Genomic DNA, 20,460 nt, shown 5'->3' with positions numbered 1-20,460 from the left:
TAAAAAAGAATCCATTCATTATGCCCATTAATTATGTGTTCAGGTGCAATCCAGATGTATTCTCTGGAAGCCTAATGCTGAGAGGAGGAATTCCTACTGTCTTCTCACGTGCTGCCAGTGGCTAGGGATGCTCCAAGACTCCACTGTTGAACATGGATGCTCCAATGCATCACTTCCCCCAGTGCCAAACACAGCTAAAAAATTAGGAACTATGAGCAAATACAGCCAGGGTGCAAGGAAGGGGAAGGCTGCAAGGCCCAAAGCTTTGGCTCTGGGTGTACACATACATGTTTGTATTCATACCTATACAAACATTTGTAAAGATAAGTGTATGTGTACATAGTTACAAATATGACTGTCAGTATGCAGACACACATACAGACACTCACGCTCCCTCACTCGCAAGCACCCATCCAACAGCTTCTTGTTTAATTTACAACATCTTTATTGCTTCTTGAAGAACCCCTGACCCTAATTCTCATGCTCAAAGGCTCTCCCCCTCCCTCCCTCTTACTGGTTCCTTTTTCCCCTCCCTTTTCATTCTGGGGGCACGCAGTCTCTGTCCCTACACCAAGTCCCCACGGCTGGGCCAGCCGGCCCCGCTCTGCGCCCTCCAGCGCCCGCGCAGCCTCCGCAGCGGCTCCTCATCCTCCAGCTGCTCCAGCTCGGGGAAGCCCAGCCCATCCAGCACCTCGTACACACCAGCCACAGCCGCCACCTGGAAGCACAGCAGAGGGTGAGCTGGTTTTGCTGCAGATGAATGGCCGCACAGCATCTCCTTGCGTGACCCAGGCCCACCGCGCCTGCATGGCACCGACCCCTCCCCGAGCCTTCCTCTGGCTGCCGCTGCTGGGTTTTATAAGCAGCTTTATGGTTTGTTAGCTTTGGCGCCCTTCCGGAAATAAAGTTACAATGTGGCCTTGTTGGGTTTTAATTTTTTTTTTTTTCCTTTTTAAATAAATACTGAAAGCACAGCGCTTGTGCTGGAGCCAAAGGGACTTTTGATGCTCAGTGGGGCGCACCCCCCTCCCTGCAAACGGGGGCACAGGAGGCACACTTCAGCACACGGGGGAGGAAAGAGCAGAGCATCTTCCCAAATGGGGCACCTGGGGAGGACGTCTCAGATTTGAAGCCTTCCTGGAGGAGTCAAGAGGCTGAGGCAGGAGCAGGGATGAGCTGGGCATCCTAGCCTGGCTAGGAAGAGAACCTAGAAGCCAGGAATGTTTCTCCATCATGACTTGGTGGCATGGGGCAAGGGATGAAGCTTTCCAACCTTGCAGAGGTGCAGTATTTCCCTAACGCTCCGTGTCTCCGTGCACGTGGGTTAATTAATAGCTTATTCAAGATGCCGTGTTGAAACAGGAGCTTTCCCAGCGCTGGGAGCACAGCCCCAAACGTTGGGTCCTAACAGCAAGAGGTAGCAGCAGGCTGGGTCCAACATGCATTGCACACCTATCTATGAGTGATGGATAAGAACATGGGCACCCTCCCTCCCATAGCACTGCATCACACCAGATTTTGGACCGAACCGAAGCCTTACCTCACGCATCCAGAGGCTGAAGGGCCGCTGCCAGGAGTCCTTCTTCTCCAGGTGCAGGTAGGAGTTGAAGAGGATCAGGTAGATGTAGCGCTCCAGGTACTGCAGGCTCCGTAGCCGCAGCAGCCGCCGCTCCTGCTCATCCTTGCCCGACCGCCCCTGCAAGCGCAAGGAAGGACAAGAATCTGCTTGGCAGCCCAAGTGCTGTGGTTTCCAGCATATAAAAGCTTCTCTCTGTGCCCTGCAGCCCTCAGAAATAGAGGAGGTGTTACTAAATGCATGCCCGTGCCCAGCATCCTGCCTCTATCCACATGCAAGCCGTGCCCTACCGGTTTTGGAAACAAGTGTTCCCATCTTTGAAAACCACGCTTTGTTATTTTTCCTTTCCCAACTGATTCAGAGCCCTACTCCTAGCAACACGACGTCCTGCACTGGGAAAGATGTCAGCCCCAGGTGTATGCATGGGTACTTGCACAGAGCAGATCCTGACAAGAGTTTCTACCCAAACATGAAGCCAGAAAATGGGAGGTGGTTGGGAAACTACTGCATTAAAAACCCAACAATTGAGCAACATGGCCCCACAGAAATGCCCACTAAGCCAAGGAAACTAATGGATGTCATCATCTCCAGATGGATCATATGAACATGCAAGCCTTGTTGGATATCTCTGCTGCAGTTGAGACTGAAGGAAGCAGCCGGCTATTGCTGCCAGCTTCTGCAGAAGTTCCCATTGAGGAAACCTCCCCAAACAACACATCCTCCAGCAGCGGAAGGAAGGCATCAATCTATTTTTTCCTCCCAGTTTAGGATGGGAAGGGGTAGGAAAGAATCCAATCTGAGCACCAGAGCACATTTTCCTTCCATCCTGCTTGCCCTGACCTCGTGGAGTGTCCCTTGCAAGGCTCCAAACACTGCTCCCACCAACCCAAGACTAAAAAAAGAGCAGGATGCAACCAAAGCCTGTCCACAGTGGGACTATGTACACCTGGAAGTGCACACCTTTCTCCCAGTTCGCACCTGCCAGCCAGAGCAGAGATGTCCCCATGGAGCCTGCCTATCCTGGGCTCAGATTTTGGGGCAAGAAAAAAAAAAACTGCATTAAAACATTTGCACACACCGCCACTAAGGCAGCAATAAAAGGCTCTACCTAAGGCAAGGGGAACAGGGCAGCGGATGACTCCCTGCTTATCTTCCTTCCCCACCGGGCCATCAGGGCAGGCTGGATGCAGCTGGCTGGGAAACAGGATATGGCCCAGGAACACCCATGCGCTGCTCCTCACTGCCAAGTGCCAGCAAGGGGCACGAGGAGGTCACGGGAACGGGCGGGAGGCCGCCTTCCAAAAAATAATAATGCTAATGAATGGGAGCAGCTCGCCCCGTCATCACAGCTCTGCAAAAGCAAGGCTGCCAAGAAGCGCATGGCTTGGCCAGCTGCGATGCCACCCGGGTGTTCCTCCTCCTCAAGTCGGAGGAGCCAAAAGGGATGGGAAGAGAACGGGACAGAGCAGCCCTGCCCTCTGCTGGCTGCAGCAGGAGGGATGGGATGGGGGATTCAGCACAGCAAGGGATGCACGGCGTGCTGGACTGCTTTAGATGCTGGACCACCACGACCCTCAAGCCCACATTGCTTTGGATAAGGGACCACAATGAGTAGTAAATCCATCATCAACTTAATCTTCTGCTTTCTGCTCCTCACCCCATGACCAGTTGTGGTGAGCAGAGCACATGGCAGCTGTCACGCTTTGCTGTATTTTCCTGTTTTGATGGGAAAAAAATATATCAGTGAAGGAACCCCAAAAGCCACTGCCCAGGGAGCCCTAGTTTCTCTCTGGTGACATGCCACACAGCTTTGGTGTGAGGTCCCACCCTTATCCATGATGTGGCTGCCCTATTTGGGTTCTGGTGGATCAGCCCTATGGCAGAAAGGGGCATTGCTCACCTGCCGGTAGGTGCAGATGATGATTTCTCGGAGGTGGTAATGCATGGGTGTCATGGTCTCACTGACTGTGTCCAGGGCCATATCCACCTCCTTCTTCATCCGGTGACCGTCGGGCAGGAGTTGGACCACCTTCATCACTACCTGGAGCACAGGCAGAGCAGCAGGGGCTTCACCTGCTGCTCTCAGCCCAAACACTCCATGCCTGCACTCAACACCTGGTGCCCTCAACCCAACCACTCAACCCCCAGACCAGGAAAGGACCATCCTCCCCTGAACAAATCTCACAGGGCTTTGGAGACCCTACAGCATGGGGCCATGTTGGCTGCAGGACTCACCTCAAACTCCCCTTTAGTGTACTTGGCATCGGGCACGCTCACAATCTCCTCCTCACTCATCTCAGGGATGCCCTGCTGGAGGCAGAGAAGGATGGTGTTACATACTTGTCACACCTGAAATGTTACCCCCCAACAAATCCACAAGAGAAGAGCCACATCTCTCCTGCCCTTAACCCTTCATTCCTGCAGAGCCTCCCACCACTCCATGGGAACAGGACAACTGGGGACACATCTCCACTCCTCCTAGACTTCCTCTGTGGCTATAGAGGCAACAAAATAAAGGAACTGTCCCCTACAGCCCCCACCAGCTGGAAGCACTGGTACCCACATTGAAGTGCCAGAGCGTGAGGACAGCGATGACCATGGCTGTGGTGGTCCTTCCCCGGCCACTGGCACAGTTGAACACAAAGGCTGTCTGTGAGTCCTCAGCCAGGGCACTCTTCATCGCCTCCAGCAGCCGGTCAAAGTCCTGTGAGAGCAACACCAAGGGTATTTAAGGAGGGTGCTCTCACCCACCCCCTGCCCTCAGCCAAAAAAAAAAACAGAAGGCAGCTTGAGGATGCGGTGGCAGTGCTGCTACCTGCTCCTTGGGAGCACAGAAGTCAGGGATGGGGATGCGACGGTAAGTCAGGCCCTGGCAGGTGCTCTTGTGCTGGTTGAAGATCTCCTGTGTGGTCAGACAGCTCTTGAACATCTTCATCTGCTTCTCTGCTTCCAGGTAGACCTCCAGCCACTTCTGTGACTTCAGCAGGTCACCCTTCAGCGTGGACTCAAGTTTCTGCAAAGGACAGAAAAAACCTCACCACCAGAACCATCAGACCTACTCCTCTTCCACCTGTTCCCCTTGTTTTGTTTTTTTTTCCCAGTATTTTTATGTTTTAAGATACAGCCTGACACAGACCCACATTCCAGGTCCTGCCCACCAATTCTGTCCAGAGACCTTGGGCACTGCCATCCCCAAGACCCCAAAGAGCTTCTCCACGCAGCCAAGATGCTGCTGGCAGCAGAATCCCCTTCCCCATCCAAAAAAAGCCCCAGACAAGTAGCTATGGTGGGTGAGGGGCTACCTAAGGCTCATTTCCCAGGGACATCTCTCTCATGAGGGCTCAGCAGAGTGGGAGATGGGAGATGCCTTTCCCTCATAAGGGACATGACCTACGCCTCTGTCCTACATCCAGTTATCTGCAGAAAGCTCTCAGGAATGTAAGGCAAGGTCAAATTTAGCTGAAATGGGCCATAGGGTACAGTTTTGGAGCAAAGAGAGGACAGATGTGATAGAGGGAAGGAGGAGGCCTGAAGCACCAGCCATGAACAGCACTGGGGAGCAGATTTCACGCAACCCCAGTGTGAAACCTTTGTGCATCCTTCCCTTGGCACCATTTGGGGTGACACCCCTGTGCTTCTGGTGATCCCCAGCAAAGATGCTCATATGCAAAGAGGAGATGCCTTTGATCAGCATAGCACACAGAACGCATTACCCCAAGGCAGGACCAAGCACACCCCAAAGCTCAGGCTCACCTCCAGCTGCTCAGGCGTGGATACCGGCACAGGGATGAGCTGGTCGAGGCTTCCTGGCTCCCTGAGTGTGTAGATTTGCTCGTTCCCCTCCAGCACCACCTCCTCCCGCAGGCTGACCCACAAGATGCGTGAGTGCTTTCTCTTTGCATCTGTCAGGTACCGCAGGACACTGCTGAGGGCCTGGGGGAAGGGGTAGCCAAGGTGAGGGGATGGCACCCAACGGGGTGGCCCTGCCTGCCACAAGGCAGCTGCCTCTCACCTTGGAGCTGGGCTGCGCTGTCCCATAGATGGGCATCTTGGGCACCCGCCGGAAATTGGCTACGCTCATCTCCTTGACAGTGCTTAGCACGTCTGGGCAGAAGCGCTCATCCACCACCTGTGACAGAACGGACAGGGCTGGACACAGTGGTGTGCACAGGGCATCACTAGGAATGCACCCATCCTTGCTGAGGACATGGACCCAGAGGCCCAAGACTCAACACCTGCCTGACCGTGGAGAACCCCTTGCTTCTCCCACCCCACCAAACCTCCTTGAGATTGAGCATCCCAAGACAGTGCCACCCCCAGCAGACAACCAGTCCCATCCCTGCACCCAGGCGTGGCACTCACCAGCACTCGCGTCCCCTTGGTGATGAGGTCCCCGGTGATGGTGAGCTCAGAGGAGTTCATGATCGCTTGCAGCCGGTAGAGCTCAGGGTGCCGGCACATCCACCTGCTGAAGCTGAGGGCAAAGCCCAGGGGGTACTGCCGGCAGGGGGCCGGGGAGGGGGCACGCCATCAGCCTGGGCTCACCCCCCCCCGCCACATGCTTCTAAAAATCAATGGTGATGCCATCCTCCTCCCATCACAACTTGACACATCGTCCTGCCCTCCCACCACCCAGCCAGGATACGCGGTCTTTACCTGCTCATGAAGGTAGTAGTTGAAGGCAATCAGGTAGAAATAGCGTTCCAGGCTCTGCAGAGTCCTCTGGAGGAAGTATTCTTTGGTACTGTTGCCCTGAAAGCAAACGCATAGGGCATTCATCTTGCCCATCGTGGATTACAGGGCAGGAGCAGCTCCTGCTGGAGCCCAGGGACACTGTGCAGGAGAGTACCACATGCCTGCTGAGGAGGAGATAAGCAGCAAGCTGGCCTGAGGCAGTTGTTAAATGCTGCTTTGGGGGCAAGGAGGCAGAAATGCCATTTAAATCCCTAAGAAGGTTTTTAGCATTTTCACACCAACTCCACCAAGCTGCTTCCGCATGAGAATGGCAGTGGAAAAAAAACTACAGAACCCTACCTGGAATAGTTTTTGGTGCCTTTTTTTTTTTAAATCTATATTTTTAAATGAAACATTTCAATTTTTTTTTTCCATATTAAGCAACGCTTAGAGCTATAAATTTGCATTTCAGATCAAACAAAGCCTTCCCTTCCACCTAAGGACGCGCTGGGAGCAGGTCCAACACGACACAGGCTGCCTGCCTGTCCAGGAGATACAGTGTCCAGATGCTATTAGGAGAATGAGACCCAAACAGAGGGGTTTGATCAACACAAGGTGCCAACACCACCTTGGACGCCACTATGGCCTCTAGGTGTGATGCTCAAGCCATCAGGCTTCCCTGGGAGCCATGGGGTTCCCCCAGAAACCACTGGGTTTTCCCCTGGGGATGCAAGTTCAAAAGCTCAGGACCAGCAGAAGAGCATCCAACTCTACACAAGGTTCTCCCAAAGCCTCTTTGGGGATTGCAGTCCATGAGATAGACCCCAGGGAGACACACACATCCTGCCCCTATTCCCTACAAGCAAAAACCCCATCCTGGACATGATGGAAACCCCTGTTAAGACAGAACATGCATTGCAGAAGATCCTTTCCTGCATCGCAGGCAGACTTGGCAAGCAGGCTTCGCACGCTGCCGATGCAATGGCATTGAGTCATGAATATTTACTTGTGATCCACAAGACAAATCCGGCCTGCTGTCATTTATCAAGAGGCAGAGCAGCACATTGGCTCCCAAAACTCACAACAGAGCCCAGGAGCATGGAGTCACATCAGGGTCCGGCCAGGAAGAGCCAGGCACTGCACAGATGGGGCTGAGCATCCCACCTGAGATCCTGTGTCACATCACTGTGCCATCACTCCAGCAGCTCAAACTCCTCACCCCCCCCCCCCAAACTCCTCTGTGCCCACAGAGTCCTTTCCTCTCCTCCTCTCCCCCCCACCCACATCACCCAAGCACATTTTCCTGGCCCCTCGCCATTGTTTAAACGTGCTCTTGCTACGTGCAGACTTCAAATAAACACTTCTCTGGGCTAATTTACAGCAATCCCCAGCCGCTTGTTTTCCATTGTCGAGGAGGACACAGAGCAGCCCTTCCCAGTGTGAATGGAGGGTCAGCCAGATCGCCCTTTGCCCCCAAAGTGCCCAACAAGGGCACCCATGGGTGCCCCTATGCTTCTGTCCACACTTGGCCCCATAGCCAAGAGAGTCCCCCTGCTGTACACAACAACATGCAGCATCAGGTGAGGCAGCACCAAGCACATGCAAATCTGCCCTAGGAAATGAACAGGGAAGTATGGAAATTGGGGTCCCCCACTCTAGTGGCATGTTTGTCACACCCCAATGGAAAAATTCATCCCCAGAAGAGCTGGAAGGGGAGTTAAAAGTGGAGTGCATCTGGGATCCGAGTCTTCTCAGTCAGCCAAAAGCAGCCTGGCTGGAAAAAACAGAGGAGATGCTGGACCTCAACCCATTCATTTTGCAGCTTTGAGGATGGCAAAAATAAAGACACAGGGTATTATCTGCCTCCAGGGCATCTGCCAGAATCAGAGACAATGCTCAGAATAAGAAGGCAGGTTTCCCCAAAGCCCCAGCCTGCTCAATTTCATGGCTTTTAAACAGGAAAAAAAAAAAAAACCTTCACAGCCTTCCAGGTTCACACACCCCTGGGAAGCTTCCAGAGCACAGGAAGTTTTGGATTTCTATAATTTACATTCTTCTGATCCACTCATGAAAACATTTCTATAAATTACCCTGCACAGAGCAGGGTTATAAAGGCAGCTGAGCGATCCTCTAATTAATGGCTCACTAAAGGGGGCCCTGTCTGATGCTCCATGGCTCAGTTTTGGAGAGAGAGATGTCACCGTAGAGGCAGTACCTGGATCTGGTAGTCTTCTCCAATCCCTTCCAGCTTCTTCTTGGACTCGTAGATTGCTTCCTTCATGTCATGCATCTCTGAGCAGGAGGCAATCACGCTGTCCACCTTGAGCAGGGAGAGCCAGTGAGCAGAGGAATCCCACCTTGCCCACCCTGAGGTCAGCATGGGTTTGGCAGATGCCCCCCCCACTTACCTCCTCCACCATCTGTTGCCCTTTGGGTACCATCTCAATGAAGCTCTGGATGACCCGAAACTTGGCCCTCGGTGGCATTTTGGCTGGATGTGGGGGGCTGTCCATGGAGAAAAGAGAAAGATGCCATTAAACCAATGAGCACCGTGGCCATCCTGGCCACCCTGGGACTGCCTCGCTTACTCAGGCTTTGGTGCTGCTCCCCGGTGGTGGTGGAGGATGAGGGTGCCCAAGGCCATGGCCAGGTTGGTCCTGCCCACACCAGTCTGGCAGCTGAAGAGTAGTGCAGGTGGGGGGCGGCTGGGATCCCGCAGCAGCAGGCCAGAGCTCTCCTAGGAGAAAGAGAAACAGGGATGGATGGTGCCCAGAGGCAACAAGGAGAGCACAGGCTGGCATGGACATCTCATGGTGACCAGGCTGATGGACCGCCCCATCAGTGATGATCCCCCCCCCTCCATGAATCAATGATGGGATCATCATTAGTCCCACTACCTGTCCCCAGTCTTCCACACCAGGCCTGCCACCAAACCCAAACCTTTTCCCCCCCCCCCCCCCCCCCAAACAGGAGCCGTGTGTGCAGGAAAGCTGGGAGGTGTGAAAGATGGTCACCTCCAGCAAGGGGGGTGGACAAGCAGGAACAGGATACAATCACATGCACAGGCTCCCCATTACATGAAGCCAAAAGGGGAAGAAGGTAGACTCAGGGACCCCTCCAGCTGCTGTTTCCCCAGACAGGCTACTTTGCACAGAAAGAACTTCTGTTTTATTTTAGAAGAGGGAAGAACATGGTGACACCAAGCCTGCACATTGGTTTGGTGACTGTTGTATATGAAGGGCTTGCAAAATAAAGTTCACCCAAAATTAATTAACCTAAGCAAGGAGCTACTAAGGCCAGGCTGGATGGGACTGTGAGCAGCCTGGTCTAGTGGGAGGTGTCCCTGCCTATAGCAGGGGGGCTGGAACTACATGACCTTAGAGGTCCCTTCCAACTCAAATCATTCTATGATTCTAAGAGCATCTCCAGCACTCTGCCTGGGGTGGAGGCGGTTCCTTTACCTCAGTGCAGGAGTAACAACCCTTCCCACCAGTCCCAGAGAACTGGAGAAGCAAATCTCACCCCAAAACCCCCACGGTTTTGCTTGGCTCACCCTAAGGAAGCAGATGAAAGCATCAAACTGCTCCTCCAGAGGGGCCCCATCAACAGGCAGGGGCAGGCGGTGGTAGCGGTAGGTGGGCAGGAGGAAGATGGGCCGGCGGTACACCTCCTCCGTCACATGGATGTCCTCCTCACCCTGCACCCGCACAGTGTGCGGCTCGTCCCGAAAGCGCTCGATGTCATTGTAGACATAGTAGACTCCCTCACTCAGCTGTGCAAAGTCGTGGATCTAGTGGAGATGGAGATTGCCATCAACACCTGCGGGCCTGGAAGATGCAGGTGGAGGCCCCATGCAGCATCTGGTTGCTCCAAACCCCCCCTCCATGAGATGTCCAAAGGGGAATATGGGCACAATCCCCATCTCAGTGCTTCTGATTTTTGGCTTCCTTGGACACCCAAGGACGCAGAGCTGCACGCCAGAAGATGGAGAACCCTACCAAGGCCCCAGCATCTCCCCAGCCCATGGGGATCACCTCTTTGCGGATGGTGAGCTCCAGGTCTTCCACACGCAGCCCCCTCCGCAAGCTGTGGAGGTTCTCATGGAGGTTCTCTTTGCCCCGTGGCGTGTAGGGCACAAAGTCGCTCTCCACCCGCAAGAAGAGCACGGGCTCCTCGCGAACGCAGAAGAAGACGCACTCCTGGAAAGATGGCCACAGATGAGGGATATGAGGGATGACACCACGCATGCAGCAGGGGAATAGGCTTCCCAAAACCTTGTGCCATCCTCCTCCATGGGCCGGCCAGCAGCTCTGGAGACAGAGCATTTTGGCTGCTCTCCCCACAGATATCCCCTCGACGTCCACAACAGCCTACAGATCCTTTCCCACCAACAATAGCAGAAGTGCTCTGCTTTAAGGCCACACTCACTCCCACTGCACCAACCTTGTGGCCTTCTCTCTGCAGCTTCTGCAGCACGAGCTTGAAGCCACCGAGGCTGGGCTGACCCATACCAAACACCGCGTAGCCACCTTTGGCTTGCCGGAAATTTGGAGCGCCGCAGCTGGCAGTAGTGTTCAAGACATCCAACTTGCTGTACACATCTCTGACCATGAAATATTTCCCCTGCAGGATAAGAAAGAAGATGGAACAGGATCCGAGCACAGGAAGCGTGCGGGAGCAACAAGCAGCAATGCCAACCTGCACCAGGTAGTGCTCCAGCGTGGCATCAGAGATGCGTCCCACCGTGTAGTTGGCCTTCAGCAGGTCATCGTGGATCTGGAACTCCTCCCTGCAGTTGTACCTGGAGGAGCCACACAAAGAAGGAGGTACAGTTACCCAAAAATAAATAGATAGGGATTTCTTTTCGCCAAAAGCATGGAGCGAGAGGGGAGCGTGCAACAGGGCACAGAGAGGGTTTGAAATGAACCAAGAAAGGACAGTGTCCAATCTGGAAGCAGCATGAAGGGCTTGCAGGTGGCTGCTGGGACTCACGTGATGACTACTGGTGCCACTTTGTTGGTGATGATGGACTTGGCCTTGCTGTTGTGCAGCCCGAGGGTCTGAAAGGAGTGGATGCTCAGGGAGCGCTGGTCCTCCATGGTGCCAATACCGTGCACGCTCTCAAAGGCGGAGGCTGAGACCGTCTGCTGAGCCGTGCTGGCAGTCGTGCCCATCATCCACAGGCTGCAAGGGGACAGAAAAACAGGGTGGTGGGGGGAGGGAGCGGGATGGTAAAGGGAGAGGAGTTTTTTCAGCTGCCCCGGCACGGCAAGGGGAGGCCCATTTCCGAAGAAACACGAACCCAGCCCTTCCCGTGCTCTCCAATTTCCTTCCCGCTCTCCTTACAGGCTTTCTCCCCCCTTGTCCTCCAGGCAGGGTCCAGCCCCGCCATGGCTGAATCCCCAGCAAGGCTTCTCTGCCATCAGGGCTGGGAAGGGGAGAAAGGAAAAACCCTGGAGCCAGCCCCCAAAATGTGATGAGTCAGCAGATGGCACTGCAGAGTGACCTGCGGCTTCCCGTCCCGGCAGGACAGCCATTAGCCTCCCGTGCCCCAGCGCGCTCCGCAAGCACGGAAAATGCTTCAAGAGCAGCAAAATATGGCTAAATGCTCCAGCTCTCTGTGACTTCCTCCCAGGCTCATTCCCAGCACGCTGCATTTGTTGTTGCACGCCGGGATCGCAGCCGGCTTTCCTGTGCACACATGGAGGCACATACATGTGCACGCTCATGCATGCACACCCTCATGCGTGCACATGCCTGTGCCTGCAGACATGCGCATGCATGCATACGGAGGACTCCAAAGGGGAGCAGAGGACAGCCAGGAGCATCCCGCCACGCTCGGCCGCCCTGGGACAATGCTGTGCCTGTTCTTCCTGCTAAGCCCAGGAAGAAAAAGGCCCTTTTCTTGCTTCTGTTGCAAACGTACAGCACCAGGGCTCGGCTGCATGGACACAGCATGTGCTGGGAGCTGTGCACTGATGGGTGACCAGCACCCCAACCCACAGATGCTTCTACAGTCTGCTCTGCTGCCTTGCAAACAGGCTTTGCCACCAAGACCGGATTTCTGGCTGCCTTGTGAAAAGCCACTTCTTTCCTCTAAACCAAAATAAATAAATCCATTTGCTTGCTACTTGCAAACCATACAGCTCTCCTCCACCAAAGCAGTGGAAAAGAGCAGCGTTCCCACTCACCCCTCAGCACTGCTGACCTCACCCCACTGTTTCCCACCGTGTCAGCCCCCACATACGGGTCCAACCCCCACGGCGTGGGGAGCTGGCAGGGGCCCAAGGCCGGCACTAACAATAGCCTAAATATAGCAGGGGGGCCCAGCTGCAGGATGCATCTGCCACGGTGGGAGGAAGCGTGCACTTGCCCTGGCTGCCTCATTGTCAGCGGGAGGAGCGGGGACAAACAAACCACCGCTGCACCCCCAAGGTTGCATTTCAGTCGCTTATTTTAAAATATAGAGAGATTTTTTTTTTTTTTTAATGCTTTGGGGAGGGAAGCACCTCACTGATCCTGGGCGTCCCACCCAGGTTTTGCTCTGTCTGTAGGGAAGCCAGCACCACAGCCGCTTGTCCTCAGCTCTGCTAACACAATGCAGCCTCTCCCTGGGAGAAACCCCCAAATTACACCCTTCCCTGCAAGCTGCTCGTTTACAGCTTCCTAAATTAGGACAGCCATGCCGTTACCGAGGGCACCGCGCTGCTGGGGGAAAGCTTTGTGCCAAGAGGGCCGTGGCATTGAGCTGCCCCAAAACCGGGGATTTAGCCCCAAAATGGGAAACCATGCGGTGTTTCCCGGAGGGTCGTGGGGGTGGGCAGGAAGCACCGCCGGATGGAGCGGGGAGCACGCGGCATCACCGGGGAGAGGAAGTGATGGAGGGGAGCGCTGCTGCCCCTGCTCTCTCACCCCTTTTCCCAAAAGCAAAATTATCCTAGGGGAAAATAAATAAATAAATAAAGAGAAGGAAAGAAAGAAACAAACAAACAACGAGAGGATGGGACAGCGCAACCACTCTGGGGCAGGAGAGAGCCTGCTGGGTTCGGAGCAGTCGGGAGGAAAGCACCGGGAGGCACATTGAACGGCTTAAAATAACGTGTAAATGGATACAAGTAACTCATTTAAAAGTTGGAAGAGGGGAAGGAATCAAAGCGCGGCTCCTTTCGGGTTGCAAACTGGGGCTGAGCCCGATGACCGTAAAGGTCCCTTCCAACGGGGTCCTCTCGCAGCAGACTGTGCCGGAAGGAAGCGGCTCGCTTCAGCGTAAAGAAAGCTCAAAGGAAAGGTGAGAAATACCACCGCGGGGCGTCGGAAACGCCGCGCTCACCCGGCGCCGCACGGCTCCCAAACCAACTGAAAGCAGCCAAGCCCACAGCGCTCCGCAGCGGCTCCTAGAAAGCCCGGAGCGGCACCCCGTGGGATAACAACGGGAGAGCAGCCCCGCGGCGCTGCGGGACGCGGCCGGGACGCGGCCGGGACTCCCGTCCCGTCGCTTCGCCCCGCGCACGACGAGGGCTGCACGGGGCTCTCGGCCCGCGGTTCCCCCGGGAGAGCGACCGAGGGATGCAGACCCGAGCATCCCCGCAGCTCCCCCGCCACCCCAGCGCGGTACCTGGAGGCTCCGTGCGGCTCAGCGCTGCCGGGGGCGGCTCCGGGCCGGCCCCATCGGGGCTGCGGGGCCCGGGCTGGCGGAGCAGCCCCGCGGCCGCCCACCGCCTGCGTCCGCGCGTCCCTCCGGCCGTCGGTCCGGGTGCGGGGCGGGGCGGCGGGACGGGTTTAAGCGGCCCCGCTACGGTCCGGCTCCGCCCGCTGCCGCCCGGCTCCGCCCGCGTCCCGCCGTGGTACCGCCCCGCTCCCGGGGGCTGAGCCTGGGGCTGGGGTTTGGGGGCTGGCACGCCGCGGCCCCCAGGAGCCCAGGGAGCGTTGCAGCCCGCAGCCCTTCGGGACGGCACCTTTCCGCTTTGGCACCTCACAACTTATTGCAGCCCCTCGGGGTCTCCCTGGCACTTTGCAACCCCCAGATCCACCCCGTTTCCCCTCGAGGTATCCCCCAGTGTGTAGCAGCACCCAGCCCCAATAGGGACCATTAGTACACAGCAGTCCCCCCCGTCACAGTTCCCACTCCTTGGAGATGCCCTGGTACGTTGCCCCCGAACACCCTACAGCCCCCAGCACATTCATAGGATTGAATTAAAGGGTCATAAAGGTCGGAAAAGACCTCTAAGATCACTCAGTCCAACTGAGCCACATCCCCATCCCCTCCCCCATGCACCCACCATCTCCTGCACCCATCTCCACTCCAGCATCAGGGAGCCACCCAGCTGGCACGTGTCCTCCCGGATGCCCAGAGCTAAGCTCCACATGCGTTTGTCCTTCCTATGTAACCAGACAATCCACTTGAAGCATGTTGGCCCCGCAGGGAGGACTCCGGAGCCTTCCCCTTTGGAGACCCGAAATGCCCCGGCCGTGCAGCAGGCACCGCCAGCACGGTGCATAAATATTTACAGAAGTCCAACAGGCTGAGTGAAAAGGGAGAAGGAGCTGTCGGTGTCACCAGGAAGGAGGGAAAGGAATGTAAACGCAGCCCTGAGGCAGCCCGAAAATGGTAAAGGCTGGGGAGCAGGGTGTGTGAGCAGCCCCAACACTATGGAGCACCGAGGGCTTCCCCCGCCTTTGAGAGCCTGAGCTTTGCAGGCCCCAGCAACGCAGGTTTGCAGGCTGGCCTCTGCTCTTAAGCAGCCTTCAGGCATTGGTTGGAAATGTGAACCCACAGTGATGCCATGCCCTGATGTTAAATGCATCTTCAGGCTGAGCTTGGGACAAAAATGCATGTCACACCAGCTTGTGGAATGGCTGGGAATTTGCAGTTTACTCAACGGTCACACTGCTGCAGGGCACTGCTGCAAACGTCTGGGTGAGATGGGGAACCCCAAAGCACCCCTGGCTCTCCTAAAGCTCAGCAAAGGAGGTGAAAATCCACACTGGGCGGCTATCTGCCCTCTTTCCCTGCTCCAGAAAACCTTTTATCCTCCTCCTTCGATTAGTTTTCTTTTCCTTGGCTGAACAGGGAGCCGGCGCAGGCCTCTGAAGCTCCTTTCCACCACGTCTGTCCCAGCACCGCACCTGGTTTTGGAAGCCACCGTCAGAAAAATAACATTTTGGATCTTTCTGGAACAGCTTTTTGATGCAGCGCCTCGCGGTTGTGCCATCTGCCGGGACGTCCCCAGAGGGACTTTCCTTGGTAGCTCTCCAGCTGCACATCCAGGAACCTCCATGCCCTGCAAACGCTTCTGCCCTGCAAACATCCTGCTTTAGAAGAGCAGTCACCGCGTGGATAAACGGGGCCAAGGCCAAAGAAACCCCACGCGTGTTGCTGTCATAGAACCAAGATCTTTATTGACCTCACTGTAACAGCAACCACCGGTGGGAGCTTTCCTCCTCCCGTGCAGGAGGCAGGAAAACCAACAAACCCACCGACAACCCTGAACAGCAGAGAAGCCGCCTCGAGACGCCGGGCACTCCTTGCTTTTCAGCCAGAATCCCGTTTAAAACAAAACAAAAAGAGACAAGTAATCAGTAGAAAGTCGTAGAAACGTCATAGAAAGCTGTAGAAAGTTCGCTTTGTCCTTGATTGGTTTTTTTTCTTGGCTCGGAGAGCAGCTGTCCCGCAAGGCACCGCGTGGCTGATGGCCATCACCTTCCCCACGCCACACTGTGTCCCCCGGCTGCTCCGGGGCCGCGCCGGACCCCCGAGGGCCAACGTTTTAAGGAAAAATATATTTCTCTCTATATAACATATATATCTGTGTGTGTGTCACAAGCACTCAGCCGCACGCGCGTCGTACTTCCACTCGCACTCGCTCGCTCGCAGCGTCCCCCAAAGCACCCGGCGATGAAGCCCACCCCAAACCCCACGGCACAGATTGGGGTTTGAGGGAAGAGACGCTGCCGCTCGGCCCTCCCTTCTCCCCGTATTGTGGTTGTCCCTCTTTCTAGTACCAGAAAGTGGAAAACTGAGGGCTCTGCGCCACGTGTGGCCCCATGGGAACTGGGAGCCCAGGTGCCGGAGGGGTCTAACCCGGACCCAAGAGTTTGCACTGCACGGAGGTGCCGGTGCCTTCCCGGCGCCGTGGCTGCTGAAGCTTCCCGGGGAAGGCCCGGGATGGGAGCCCGGCGGGCGGCACCTCCATTTCCAGGCGCTGTTCCTTAAGACCAGTGAAGGGCAGGGGACGGAGCGGGGTGACGCGGCGAAAGACCCAAACGAAACGGGAGGGGAAAAAAAAACAAAACAACGGACCAATAAACGGGGCAATGGCGAAGGAGAGCGGCGGGCACCCGGTCAGATGTCCATCTCGAACTGAGCGTCGTCCCCTGCAAGAGACAGCAAGAGAGGCACGTGGGCATCCCACGGCTCGGGGACGCCCGGGAGGGGCCGTCCGCTTACCGGCCGCTGGCTTGCCGTCCTGATTGCTGGGGCTGGTGGGCTCGGCCTTGGGCTCGTCGCCGGCTCCGGGGCTGGTGACGCCGGGGATGTCGGGCAGCTGGCACGGCGGGGTCTGCGCCATGGGCGAGTTGCGGCGCTCCAGCAGGAACTTGCGGTCGTAGATGATGCGGGTGCCTGCGGCGGGAGGGTCGGAGGACGCGTCCGCGTCACCTGGGCGCTCTCCCCCGCGGCGCGCCGCCCTTAGGGACCCCCACCAACCCCGAGCCCCCCGCCCGCAGCCTCACCCCCTCCGGGCGGCACGGCCTAGCCTCCCTCCGGGGCCCAGCCGCGGGGAACGCCGAAATTCGGGGCGCCGCGTCGGGCTTCACGCGCTTACCTCCCGGAGTGGTGGAGAAGAGCGTGCCGCCGGGCGTGGTGCAGCAGCCGGGCGGCAGCGAAGCGGCGTCGCCGTGCGGCGCGGGGCGGGCGGGGATGGCGCGGCTCTGGCTGTGCTGACGGCCGCCCGCCGACGCCATGGCCCCGCGCTATTGTCCCCGCGGGGCGGGGCCGCGCCATCCCCGCCCGCCGCCACACGTGGTCCGGAGGGGAGGAGGGCTCCTGGCTCCCGCCCGGGGAACCGGGTTCGGCTCTCGCCGCGGGGAGCGGCGCCACGTGGCTCGGTCCGCACGGTTTTATCTCGGACGGGAGGCCTCCGGAGAGCCCCTCGCCCTCCCCGCCGCCCCACGCGAAGCCCCGCTCCCGCGGAGCCCCGCGGATCCCGCAGAGCGCGCCCCCCTTCCCCCCCGCCCCGGCAGAGCACATGTCCCAGCGCTTTATTTTTAGCAGCGGGGAACGCCGCCTCCGCCGCGCCCGCAGTGTCCCCCCCCGGCCGCCCCCATGCAGAGGAGGATGGGCGAGGCGGTGGCCCGCGTGGCCAGGAGGGTGAACGAGACGGTGGAGAGCCAAGGCGACACGCTGGGTAAGGCCGCGGCCCCGGCGGGGTGCCGCGCTGCTCCGTCCCCGCACCGCGTCGGGGTGCGGCGGGGCCCCGCCGTGCAGGAGGGCCGCGTGTTTGGCAGCCCGGGGCCGGGCGCTGTGCAGCTGCCCCCGCCGCTCACCCGGCTGTCCCCGCAGACCTGGCGGACTGCAAGCTGGTGGCTTTCCCCGCCGGCATCTACAAGGCGGTGCGCAGCGTCACGCAGGGCATCCACCGCATCTCGCTGGCTAACAACGAGCTGAAGGCTCTCGGCGCACGCTTCGCCACCACCTTCAGCCAGCTGCGAGGTAAGCGCGGGCCGGCCTGCCGTCACGGGGCCGCTGAGGTTGGAAAAGCCCTCAGCTCGTCCAGCCCGCCCCCACCAGCCTCGCGTCCCTCAGTGCCACATCCCACGGCTCTGCAACACAGTTGGTGGGGGGCAGCCGGCCCATGACAGGGAGTTGGAGCGCAACGATCTTTAATGTCCCTTCCAAGCCGAGCCATTGTACGATTCTGTGATGCTCTCCAGCACCTCAGTGTCTTTTGTGTAGCGAGGAGACGGCCCGTCAGCACAACACCAGGCTAGAGCGCATCCATGTCACATTCAGCTCCGCACAGCAGCCCTGGCTGCTGGAGGAGTCCCTCGCTGGGAGCTTTGCTGCACGGAACGGAGGGTCAGCTTTGTTCCTCTTCCAGAACTCAACCTGGAGGGCAACCTCCTGCACCGCCTGCCCCAGGAGCTGGGCTCCCTGCTGCACCTGCGCACCATCAACCTCGCCCGCAACAAGTTCCGGCACTTCCCCGAGCCCCTGGTGGCTGCCCCTGCACTGGAGAGCATCAACCTGGAAGGGAATGAGATCGCAGGTGAGAGGGAAGGGGCTGGGGAGGAAAACTGGTGGATGTGAGCGTATCCCTTCTCACCACCCCTCCGGGCTCCTCCACTTGATGGCTCATGGCTGTATGGTGTGGGACCACGATGGAGTCCACTGGGTTACTCTGGAGCCTCAAAGGCTGAGCTTTCTGTATGATTTAGGAGCTTTTATTTACATTTTCCTATTCTTCCCTGTGCACAGCAGTGAAGGAGAGTTAAGGAGAACCCATTAGCATGAGCTTAGCCAGCGCACATCTTCGTTTTCCTTGATGGCCATACAGGCTTTGAGCCCTCTGCCTGCTGCTGTGGCTGGTGGAAGACCAGCATAATCTCTGTGTCTTTGGAGATGATGCTGAAGCACCTGAAAGCTCATCCTCGTGCTGTTATCTAGCAGCCTGCATGCTTCCAGCCAGCATACCACATCTTAGTGGTGTGGAGATGAAAGTGGGCTGGTTTGTCCAGGTTGCACCACTGAGCTCCCAAACAAACTGAGGATCCTGCTCTGGATAAGGGCATGGCAGTCTACAGAAGGTGGATGGAGGTTTATTGGTGGTGGCTTTGCAACAGCAGGTTTTGGTGCTGCCATCCCAACCACGTGTGGTTCCTGGTTCTGCCCATTCCCTTCTGCCACACTGGAGACAAAGCTGCTCTCAGGGCCAATCCAGGTTCAAGATATCTGCTGGAGGGGGTCTCAGTCTTCTGGGGGATGCTGAGCCACAGCTCGAGGCAGCGGGTGATGTTCTCCAGGGAAACGGGAGGATGAGCACATCGATTAGTGCCTGCCTGCAGCCCTGGGCTCTGGAAGGAGCCCTTCAGTGCTGCCAGCTACCCCCTTTCATCTCAAGGAGCTCTTAACCTGCAGAGTAGTGATGCATATGTTAACGTCAGGGCTCTTAACCCTTTCCCTGCTCCTTGCAGTGATACCACAGCATTATTTTTCATGCTTAAGGGTGATGCCACCATGCAGCTGCACACTCCCCACTCTCGGACCATCGTTGGTTTCCTCCGATGCCTGCTGGTTCCCCAGCAGCCTTTCACCCCGGCGAGCTGGATTTTTTCACTGTTATTATTATATTCTAATCAGAGGAAAATTACCGCTGGCTTTAATTATAAAAGAGGCTTCTTGCTTTCTTTCTTGCTGTGTTTTAATGCCTGTTTTCTCCTTTCCACCCGTTCTGCTTGGGAAAGCAGGACAAGGAGGGGGAGCAGCTGGCAGCAGGGTGCAGGCGGCTGTAAGTATGGGTGCTGCTGCTGCTCCTTGCTGCCTATGCATATTGCCATGAGCAGCACCAGGCTTTGCAGCTTCATTTAACCTGTTCTATTTTTGTTTTTAATAAAAACACCCTCCCCTCCCCTAAACCTGTTCCCTTTGTTCCCCCCTGCAGAGGTGCCAACAGAGGCACTGGCCAACATGTCCTCGCTGCGGAGCCTCAACCTGCGTGCCAACCCTGTGTGCCCTGCTGTACGCCTGCTCGTCCGGCCCCTGGTCCCCTTCGAGCTGCTACTGTCACCTGAGGGCAATGTCCCCACGGCCTGACATGTCCCTGCTGCCCGGTGCCTGGAGGAGTGCCCCATGGCCCAGGAGCTCCCCACGGCTTCCAGCTGCTGGCACGATGTGCCCAATGCCTGATTAAATGTGTTATGTGCATTGTGTTCGATTCATTGATGGATTATTGGTTGCCAGCAATGGGCTGGAAGGAGCCCGAGTCCCCACAGAGTCCCCGTGATGGGTGCATGTGTTGAGGATGGTGTCCCAAGGTCTCCCCATGGCTGCAAGGAGGGTGCCAAAGGGCTGCAGGGATGTTGTGAAGAGGATGCTGGGGGGGCTGCAGGGGACGCTGGGGGGCTCTGAACAGGCTGCAGGGGGGTCACAGAGGGGTGCTGCAGGGCGTTAGGATGACCTTTAGCTCCCAGGCACTGGAATGTAGCAGGGAAAG

General features: G+C 57.1%; 3 protein-coding genes across 6 annotated transcripts; 1 reads left to right on the top strand and 2 right to left on the bottom strand.

Annotated features, from left to right (window-relative positions):
* Window positions 1-427: 427 nt before the first annotated feature.
* PALD1 (phosphatase domain containing, paladin 1) lies at window positions 428-16,224 on the bottom strand. 3 transcript variants are annotated; one of them, XM_046942679.1, is made up of 19 exons: window positions 14,530-16,224; window positions 11,243-11,434; window positions 10,949-11,051; window positions 10,694-10,873; window positions 10,285-10,449; window positions 9,804-10,040; window positions 8,839-8,987; window positions 8,659-8,755; window positions 8,466-8,570; window positions 6,233-6,328; window positions 5,939-6,073; window positions 5,589-5,705; window positions 5,330-5,509; window positions 4,392-4,589; window positions 4,140-4,280; window positions 3,812-3,883; window positions 3,477-3,617; window positions 1,541-1,696; window positions 428-718 (listed from the first exon to the last, which is right to left on the bottom strand). In XM_046942679.1, exons 2-19 carry the CDS (start codon window positions 11,425-11,427, stop codon window positions 566-568), a joined length of 2,610 nt encoding a protein of 869 aa, XP_046798635.1. In that variant the 5' UTR covers window positions 11,428-11,434; window positions 14,530-16,224; the 3' UTR covers window positions 428-565. The 3 variants fall into 3 exon arrangements, with proteins under 3 accessions (XP_046798635.1, NP_989440.2, XP_040558129.1); NM_204109.3 differs by lacking the exon at window positions 14,530-16,224 and adding an exon at window positions 13,866-14,005; XM_040702195.2 differs by lacking the exons at window positions 428-718; window positions 14,530-16,224 and adding an exon at window positions 3,234-3,292.
* On the bottom strand, window positions 15,628-17,223 carry EIF4EBP2 (eukaryotic translation initiation factor 4E binding protein 2). Its single transcript, NM_001321634.2, has 3 exons — window positions 17,074-17,223; window positions 16,698-16,871; window positions 15,628-16,624 (listed from the first exon to the last, which is right to left on the bottom strand). The coding sequence occupies exons 1-3, from the start codon at window positions 17,210-17,212 to the stop codon at window positions 16,593-16,595; spliced, it is 345 nt and encodes a 114-aa protein (NP_001308563.1). The 5' UTR covers window positions 17,213-17,223; the 3' UTR covers window positions 15,628-16,592.
* A 300-nt stretch (window positions 17,224-17,523) lies between these two features.
* LRRC20 (leucine rich repeat containing 20) lies at window positions 17,524-20,181 on the top strand. Of its 2 annotated transcripts, NM_001277385.2 has the most exons (4): window positions 17,524-17,655; window positions 17,811-17,960; window positions 18,349-18,516; window positions 19,909-20,181. In NM_001277385.2, exons 1-4 carry the CDS (start codon window positions 17,574-17,576, stop codon window positions 20,058-20,060), a joined length of 552 nt encoding a protein of 183 aa, NP_001264314.2. In that variant the 5' UTR covers window positions 17,524-17,573; the 3' UTR covers window positions 20,061-20,181. The 2 variants fall into 2 exon arrangements, with proteins under 2 accessions (NP_001264314.2, XP_015143707.1); XM_015288221.4 differs by lacking the exon at window positions 17,811-17,960 and having other exon boundaries at window positions 17,540-17,655; window positions 19,909-20,174.
* Window positions 20,182-20,460: the final 279 nt, after the last annotated feature.

The sequence above is a fragment of the Gallus gallus genome, chromosome 6, assembly GCF_016699485.2.
Source record: "Gallus gallus isolate bGalGal1 chromosome 6, bGalGal1.mat.broiler.GRCg7b, whole genome shotgun sequence".
NCBI lineage: Eukaryota > Metazoa > Chordata > Aves > Galliformes > Phasianidae > Gallus > Gallus gallus.
This window is presented reverse-complemented; position numbering and strand designations above follow the sequence as displayed.

What these genes read in the sequence shown, in the direction of transcription:
- PALD1 (XM_046942679.1), bottom strand. Translation starts at nt 11,427, where the DNA reads ATGATGGGCACGACTGCCAGCACGGCTCAGCAGACGGTCTCAGCCTCC. An exon ending in CTTTCATCTGCTTCCTTAGG is followed by an intron (nt 8,988 to 9,803) that starts GTGAGCCAAGCA and finishes TCTTTCTCCTAG; the next exon opens with GAGAGCTCTGGCCTGCTGCT. An exon ending in ACTACTACCTTCATGAGCAG is followed by an intron (nt 6,074 to 6,232) that starts GTAAAGACCGCG and finishes CCCTGCCGGCAG; the next exon opens with TACCCCCTGGGCTTTGCCCT.
- LRRC20 (NM_001277385.2), top strand. Translation starts at nt 17,574, where the DNA reads ATGCAGAGGAGGATGGGCGAGGCGGTGGCCCGCGTGGCCAGGAGGGTG. An exon ending in GAGCCAAGGCGACACGCTGG is followed by an intron (nt 17,656 to 17,810) that starts GTAAGGCCGCGG and finishes CTGTCCCCGCAG; the next exon opens with ACCTGGCGGACTGCAAGCTG. An exon ending in GGAAGGGAATGAGATCGCAG is followed by an intron (nt 18,517 to 19,908) that starts GTGAGAGGGAAG and finishes TCCCCCCTGCAG; the next exon opens with AGGTGCCAACAGAGGCACTG.
- EIF4EBP2 (NM_001321634.2), bottom strand. Translation starts at nt 17,212, where the DNA reads ATGGCGTCGGCGGGCGGCCGTCAGCACAGCCAGAGCCGCGCCATCCCC. An exon ending in CTTCTCCACCACTCCGGGAG is followed by an intron (nt 16,872 to 17,073) that starts GTAAGCGCGTGA and finishes CTCCCGCCGCAG; the next exon opens with GCACCCGCATCATCTACGAC. An exon ending in GGACGGCAAGCCAGCGGCCG is followed by an intron (nt 16,625 to 16,697) that starts GTAAGCGGACGG and finishes TGTCTCTTGCAG; the next exon opens with GGGACGACGCTCAGTTCGAG.